The 8,385-nt window shown below is 36.5% G+C and overlaps 1 protein-coding gene across 11 annotated transcripts in view; it reads right to left on the reverse strand.

Annotated features, from left to right (window-relative positions):
• Window positions 1–8,385, reverse strand: part of SORBS2 (sorbin and SH3 domain containing 2) — a 322,092-nt gene that overhangs the window by 22,438 nt on the left and 291,269 nt on the right. For all 11 annotated transcript variants that reach the window (XM_007466541.1, XM_007466539.1, XM_007466546.1 and 8 more), the window contains 4 exons: window positions 7,642–7,688; window positions 3,368–3,482; window positions 3,155–3,283; window positions 1,588–1,791 (listed from right to left, as the gene is read on the reverse strand). In XM_007466541.1, the coding sequence (XP_007466603.1) occupies window positions 1,588–1,791; window positions 3,155–3,283; window positions 3,368–3,482; window positions 7,642–7,688 (495 nt within the window). The remainder of the gene's footprint in view (window positions 1–1,587; window positions 1,792–3,154; window positions 3,284–3,367; window positions 3,483–7,641; window positions 7,689–8,385) is intronic.

Below are 8,385 nucleotides of genomic sequence, written 5' to 3' on the forward strand. Positions count from 1 at the left end.
TAAAAACAGAAATGTGATGCCGTGTCACCATGGGGTGGGATAAATGAGATTAAATGTCACAAAACACTTGTGAGCATCCTCACAGAAGATTCAAGACTAAAGGCTACATAGCACCTTTAGTGCTAGGAACATTATGTGGCTGAGGAGGAAAGGTCTTTAAATTCCATTATCGTCATGGCTACTGCTATCCCATTACTACCTGCTGCTACTACTACTCCAGCTCCATGACCGCCACAGTCACGAATATACATGTTAATGGGTTCAAAGTGCTTAGCCTTACCGTGGACTTGCTTCTACTGAAAGTTAAATTAAGTATCCCGAGATACCTATATCACAAAAATATACCTCTAATACAAACATCATATAATTATCTTTTCTTCCGAAAGCATTAGAATTGGATTCTACTATATTAAAGGCAGAAATAACAGAAATAATATCAACTTACATTTGAGTCCCTCCTAAAATAAAGATAGTATGTCAAGAAATGTGATTTGAGTGTGTCCAAGAGTGATTCATAAATCACAATGAATTCCCTCCTCTATTTATAAATATCAGTCAGAAAATAGGATATTCAACATTTAGTATATTTTGGGTATCATGGTTTAAAAGTACATTACAGTTCTTTTTCTGAAAATGATTCAGTTCAAAACTACTGAGAAGTTCCCTTCATTTAGCCAATGACATCGTAGTATACATTACCGGTTGGTAAAACCATTAAATATTTTTCAAAATTTATGAACGTAAGCTTTTCAACGTATTTTTCCCCAGCAGTGAGAATAAGACACTGATTAGTTATTAGTGAAATTCGTACATTTCTCGATTTATAAAATGTAAAATCTGGTATTCTAAGAGAAAACTTAGGAAACTGAAACTACGTTTAAATCATATTCTCAGCAAAGATTAAAACATTGTGATCTAAAATATTACATTGCCAACATTATGACATCATGTAAGAATTTCTTAAATTTTAAATAAGCCTTTGTAGATACATACTTATTCTTTCTTATAAACTTTTATTTGAAAGTACAGTCGCTTTGAAATTTGTCTGGTAGTTCTTTTAAGATGACCGACTGGTGGATAAGACAAAGATATGGATGAAGATTCTTTTCTTTCCAGCAGTAGGAAATACTGAAGGAAGGATGTTGCTCTAAATGCTGAGCTCTGCTAGTGAAGTAAATATATAAAGAAGATTCTGGAAAATTTTATAACCAATCAAACAAAATTGGAAAGTACCAAACTGTTCCATTATCCAATGATAAAGGATTGAGAGTAATTGCTCAGCAACCCAGTCTTCAAAGAAAAGTAGAATAAATAAAATGTCTAGCCTTAGCCCTTTAAAAGAAAATGCTTCTCTTAAGATAGTAGATTCTTTATGTAGTTTCCCTTTATGTAGCTTAAACCTTTATGCCAGCACCCACAGGAAAAATTAAATTATATTGATTTGACCTGGTACTTAGAAACATAACATGTAAATCTTTTGCTTTGCCATAGATATGATGTTGTAATCTAATGTCCTAAAATCATGTACCAATTATGTTACTCTGAGCTCCCAAATATTATACTTTATATGCTAGAATGTTTTCTTACCTTATTTGAACTTAAGCTGTGGATTCTATCACTAGAATAGCTGTGGGGTATTGGAGGGTCAGGGTAATCCTCAGCACCTTTGGTTGTATTCTTCTTGATGACTTCTACATAGGAAACAGGGAAGATGCCTTGTCTGTTGGTTCCTGGAATTTTACCTTCATACCAGTTTTGATCAACTCTTTTAAGAAGAATAATTCTATCTCCCTGTAATGAATATTAAGAAAATGCATTAGAAATAGAGATGTGATAACATAAAAATCATAATTGTCAATGTTTTCTAATAAACAATAGTTTTCAATCTGGGAAAGCCTTATACTTCCAGTGTTTTGTTTTCGTTATGAGAATGCAACTAAAGCCTCAGAGCTTATTCCCAAATTATGGCTTATCAACATATATGCGGTTTAATTATCCATTCACAACATTAGAATCTTTCCTAAAGATATTTGGCCTTATACATGTTCATATTGGTACTGTGGGAAATGACATGTGCAAGTTATTTCAAAAAGCACAGTAGTTCAACCTGTAATGTGTCGATGACAGTACCATCATCTGATCACTGACAGATTCAAGGGAATGACCTTATGTAGGAAGAGCTTCAGAAAGTGCACTATAGCTTTTGCTGTGATGGTGTATCTGAAATGGGTTCTAGAAGTCAACCCCTGGAAGGGATGAAGTTGGATAGCACAGTGTTTTTCTTCTTTATCTACATGTTCTGAGTTGTAACAAAGAGTGAGGCTAACAGGACGGGGCAAAGCTAGCATCCTAGATTATGCATAGCTGTGGCCAGGGCTGACATCCACCCGGTCTGCATCAAGATGGTGTAGCACCAGCATCCATTCTGATTGGTGGGTGGCCATGCCATAGCGGTCAATAATATATATATATATATATACATATATATATATATATATATATATTTATATATATTTATATTTATATATATTTCTTTTTTTTTTAATTTTTGTTGGAGTATAGTTCCTTTACAATGTTGTGTTAGTTCCTGCTGTACAGCAAAGTGAATCAGCTGTGTGTATACTTATATCCTCGTGTCCCCTGCATCGGCAGGCGGACTCTCAACCACTGCGCCACCAGGGAAGCCCGATAATATTTTTTATAAAACCCCTGGCTTTTGCAATGGTAGAACTTTCTACAGTCACTATCCCTGCTGGCTGCAGGATCAAGCCAATGCCACAAGACCCAGTTTAAATTTTGAATTTGATATAATTTTTGAAGAGTAAGGCAGCAGAAGAGCACTATTTTGAACTGTATTAAAGTGCTATTTCCTTTTGATGTTTCCACATGTACAGCTCCTGATATTTAGCACGAGGCACCCCTTGGAGACAATTTGGAGCCTCCCAGAGGGGAAGTCTCTCTGAGAAGCTTTGCATCCCACAGGCACCTCATCTGGAAGGACACAGGAGTGGCAGGTAACAGTGACTCAGGGCAGCCTGATGGAGTCCTTTGTGGAAAATGAGGGAGACACAAAAATGTCTAAGGAAAAAGATGACCTATCTTAGTTGTGAAAACATACAGCCTTTCAAATGCACCAGTGAAGAAAGCAGGTTACCTTTCTCAGCGATAGCTCCACATTTGTGTCAGCGCTGAAATTGTATTTGGCTACAGCTTCTCCGATTTCTCCAGGCTGGGCAGGGGGAGGCGGTCTGGCAGGTTGTGCTTTTTCAGGAGGTGTGAGTTTCTATGAAGGAGAACAGTTACTTATGCTTGACCTGTGGTAACCCTGGAAACAGCAACCATGTAGGAGGAAGGGGAAGGGACTTACCTCTACGTAGGAAATTGGGAAAATGCCCACTCTCCCGTGGTGCTCTCCCTCATACCAGTTTTGATCAATTCTCCTGAGGATGTAGACAGTATCTCCTTTCTTAAATGACAGCTCCCTAGAAGAGATACATTTGAATGTTTTTTTTTTTTTTTTCTGGATGTATGGCGATTATTCGTAAGATCAAGATTCTCGCTAAATCTGTATGTGGCTGGGAAATATACTTCCAATATTGAAAAAAATCTGTTGAGTCCAGTTAGATGAGTATTTTCCTTGAAAATTTTTAGAATTCCTTTGAAACATTGTAACTTTAGAAATGATTTCAAAAAGAACAAATGTAAACATCACATCTGATTTAAATCACAGGCAGATTAATATGAAATATAAAGGCGGGGACAGACTTGCTGTCTAGTCATTGGTTTATAGTAGAGGAGTCCGGAAGCTTGCCATAAGGCTGGATTCATTCTGCACCGATTTTTACTTGTCCTGAAGCTAGTTGGTTACTTACTTACTTCTCTCTCTCTCTTTCTGTCTCCTTTTGATATGTTAAAGCTTACAGTAAGGAAACCAGGATCATTTAGCCTTAGCACAGAAGTGCCAACATGAGAAAAAATTTTATTTGTGGATCCTTGAAGCTGCTTGACAGGCGTTTAAGTAGAATATCTTGATAATGAATTTATTTTGTGAAACAGAAAAGATTTTATACTTTGATTTTTCAGTGAGGCACAAAGACAAACATTTTTAAAAAGTGGAGTATAATTGACCTGTAACATTATATTAGTTTCAGGTGTACAACATAATGATTCAGTATTTGTATATACTGCAAAATGACCACCACCATAAGTTGAGCTAAAGCTGGTCACCACATATGTTACAATGTTTTTTTTCTTGTGATGACAACCTTTCAGATTTACTCTTAGATACAGTACAGTATTATTAACTATAGTCACAAAGATAAACATGTTTCAAGTGCAAAGACATGCACAGATTGCTTGTAACCGCCTTTATATCTTTTGTTTTTTAAATAGAAAAATATTTTCAAGAAACTAACTATGCTTTTCCATTTGGGCTGTTTCTAAGGAGACAGTAGGTAAATTGCAGTATTTAATTTTAAGTTATAAAGACATTAGTCATCATAAATAATTCATGCCTAAATTCTCACCCTCACTGCTTCAGGTTTTCATGGCTTCATCCCCCAGGTAATTGTGTCTCTGTGTTATTTTGCCTCCACAATTATGTCTCATTGGAGATCTTTTGCCAAGAGCCCCATTTTCACACACATCTCCCTTCCACCTCCCAAACCTGCGTTGCTTTGTTCAGAATCTTGAGTTGGATCATTTATGTGTGCAGAATACATAATGGAGAGAGGTTTATATCAGATGTAGAATATTTCGTGTTGATTAAAAGAATTATTTGAAAAAAAGTTGCATAGTAAAAAGAATTGTTACACATTTAGAAGTGCTAAAACTTTCACATTGAATCTGTGTGAAATTTTCAGTAACCCTAAAAGCAAACAAGATTCACAGGGCCTGACATTCAAATACAGTGCTTCCCTCCTTTATGCAAGTGCCTAATGTAGAAAATAAAACCCCAAATGTTTAATGTTTACAATCCAACTGTTTTATTTATACCAGGTATGTTTTATTTCTGGAAATGAGAGTAGGAATCTTAGCTTAAAAGAAAAATAATTAGTTGTCTCTTATTTACATTTTTTTAAGTGTGAAAAGATATCTTTTCTGTGTAAAGACTTGTATTTAAATTTTTGAAGTTATCTAGAAAAAAGGACAGTGGTCTCACCCTCCAGTTTTCAAAATTATGTTTGTCTCATCTCAGAACTAGAATTTCTAAGAGTCTCATTTTGACCATTTTGCTCCAACCAGCGCCTACCACCTTTGAACAGTGGCCACTGACAACCTTTGGGAATAGCATTTTATCTCGTTTTCCTCCTTAACAGTTGAGACATTATGTTTGGTGAGTTACTTAGTTGTCTTTTTGAAAATTAAACTTTCTTGTGTTAGGTAAAGAAAAACAGCTTTTAAAACAGATAATTATTTGAAACAGAGATATCTGTCTCTTGTTTGTAAGATGTTAGGCACAAAAAGCACTCACATCTCTTGCAGGACATTTTGTCCTGCCCAAAATGTCCATGAGACATTTGGTCCACATAAAAAGATCCTTGATATTTGGTCCTGTCCAAAACAATTTAGCATGAGCCAAATATGCTCATGGACATTTTGGATAGGACCAAATGTCTGCTAACCCTCACATGTAGCTAATGATTGAAATGACTTAAAAATGTGGCTAGTCCTCCTGAAACTTTCAATGCTCTCTGGGTGTGTGAACCTTTTTTTTTTTTTTTTGCGGTTCGCAGTCCTCTCACTGCTGTGGCCTCTCCCGTTGTGGAGCACAGGCTCTGGACGTGCAGGCTCAGCGGCCATGGCTCATGGGCCCAGCCGCTCTGCGGCATGTGGGATCTTCCCGGACCGGGGCACGAACCTGTGTCCCCTGCATCGGCAGGCGGACTCTCAACCACTGCGCCACCAGGGAAGCCCTGTGAACCTTTCTTTAAAGCTGCATAAGTCATCCATAACCTTGATTTTTGTGTCAGGTACATAACTATATTGGGGGTGACAGACAGCCGCTCTTTACATCTCCTGAGAACAGAATAAGAGGAATGTGATTAAGCTGCAATCAGATAAATTTATTGATGGTATGGGGGAAACAATTTTTTTTCTTACTAAAATTATGGGATGGTTTCCATGGGTGATTGTTCAGTTCACTTCTCTGGAGGCTTATAATACAATTAGATTTCGTTGGTTGAGGAAGACCTTTGTGAAAGTGGGATGGTGCAAACAGCCCTTCAGAACAGCTGTGTCATTTACATTCCCATGGGCAGCGTGTGAGAGAGTGGGTTTCCCTGGACCTTTGCCAACGTCAGACGTTCACAGTGAGGCTGTGGTCTTGGAGGAGGGTGAGGGGCTGGGCACTTGGAGCAAACGCAATCCAGTGACAGAGTCAACACCACAAACACCTCTCCTCTGCACTGTACCTCATCTTTCTTTCAATGCCTGTTTCTAATTAAGGTTTCTCAAAAAGCCTGTGAGCCCTGGGCATATTTTATATGCCCTGTTATTCCTCAGGGCTTCATACATCTAAGGACACTTTTGATGGATTGTCACAAAGAAGAAATGAAATTTACATGTTTTATGTCATTATTTTATAAAACTGACATGCCTTGTACAAATTATCACAGCATATCCAGAGAACAGTAGCTAGGACCATAGTGTAGTAGAAACAAAGCAGATGTTACTTATCTCATCAAAAAAAGTTGTAAGCTTTCCTTCAGGATTTTTTTTAACCCCAGATTTAAGCCATGTTTGACATCTTCACTTCTAAAGAGAATTTTCTTATTTAGTTAATTTAATTCCCAAATTCTGAGTGATTTTATTTTTTATGTCTTCTGCCAGAGATAGATTCTTTAACTATTAATTCATATAATATGCATTTTTATGAATAAATGCTTTGGTTATTGTATATATATTCAGCTAAACAGCACAGTATAATTTAATGCCAATATCTTGAATTCTAATGGAGACCAAAGTTTCTTAAGTAAGGTCTGCGACATGGGCCATAACAGAGCTGGAAAACTCACTCCTATTTAAGCCTCCTCATGTGCTTAGTACTAGCCTTCCCCAACCCTATGCTCACCTGATGAACAAATTCCTAAAAAAAAAAGGTAAAAAATTACGACACAGGAGTATGAAAACACCAACATCAAAAGACCACAGGATAGAACTGTGCTCAGAGTCTCTAAGCTCTGAGTATTGAGAAATGGAGATTTTATTGCAGGAATCTTCATAAACAATTCTAGTCTTTAACCACAAACTATCCTTAATATAGTTGGATAAATAAATGATATAAAATTCTCCAGTTAAGTGTTGCTCCCCCAACAATTTATTTTTACTTCATTCTCCACCTGAAAATTGTAGAAACAAAAATCCTTAATTTCGTTTTGTTTTTCCTATCCTTTTGAACTCATTGTGCACTAACATGTTTGGTGTAATTTAAAACTCAATGTTTCTCAGCTAAACTCAAAATGAAAATAAAATTACCCACATCCCAATCAATTGAGAAGGAACCATTTAATTAGAGTAGATTGCTGAATTGGGAATTAGGTCTTATTTGTAACACATCCCAGTGCAATATTTTTCTTTCAAAGTATTATTAATATATTTAAAGTCAACTTAAATCATATGATGAACACTTATCTTACTTACTTGGATGTCTGAGCCTTAAAATCATAAACAGCTTTTGCAGGCAATTTCTGAAAATGAAGGAAATGGTTAGCGCTAACTTAAAATTATGGATTTCCTATAAAAAAGCAGTTTCACGTGAATTAAAGAGAAATGAAACCTCAAGGAATGATTAAACATATACAATTTAAATCATTTATGCAATTTATAAATAAATCAGTTAGTTCTTTATTTAGATATTTAAACTACAACATGAATGTAACAGATGACTTATTCACCCTAACTATTGAATATCATATTTCATCTTAGGAACTAAGGTAAATGAATGCCATAAAAGGGGACTAAAATGCCTGCAGAGGATTCAGTCCTAGGTATAATTTTGGCTTTTCCTGGGATAATTGTGGGAGGTCAATTGCTCTATGTCCTAAGTATTGACACAACTTCTGAATCATAATAAAAGGACTGGAAAAAGTCATGAGGGAAGTCATTACCCCTTTTACTAAACACTAATTGACATAGTAGCAAAGAAATATTAGCCCACTTATCACTGAGAGGCTGTTAGTGGCCAAAATTATAGGCTGGTCATTTTATATTCCCTGGAGAGTTCAGGAATTCTTCAGCACACAGTAAACCAGCTGCTCATCTTTGAGTCGTGATGTGATGTGACTCGTGCCCACACTCAAGCTTCGGGGCCCACAGATCTGCCTGGGCCACCTGTAGATACTTCCTCTCTGATTCCAATAATCCCCTAACCTCACTCTCTTTCCC

The sequence above is a fragment of the Lipotes vexillifer genome, unplaced genomic scaffold (assembly GCF_000442215.2).
Source record: "Lipotes vexillifer unplaced genomic scaffold, Lipotes_vexillifer_v1.1 scaffold951, whole genome shotgun sequence".
In the NCBI taxonomy this organism is placed as follows: Eukaryota; Metazoa; Chordata; class Mammalia; order Artiodactyla; family Lipotidae; genus Lipotes; species Lipotes vexillifer.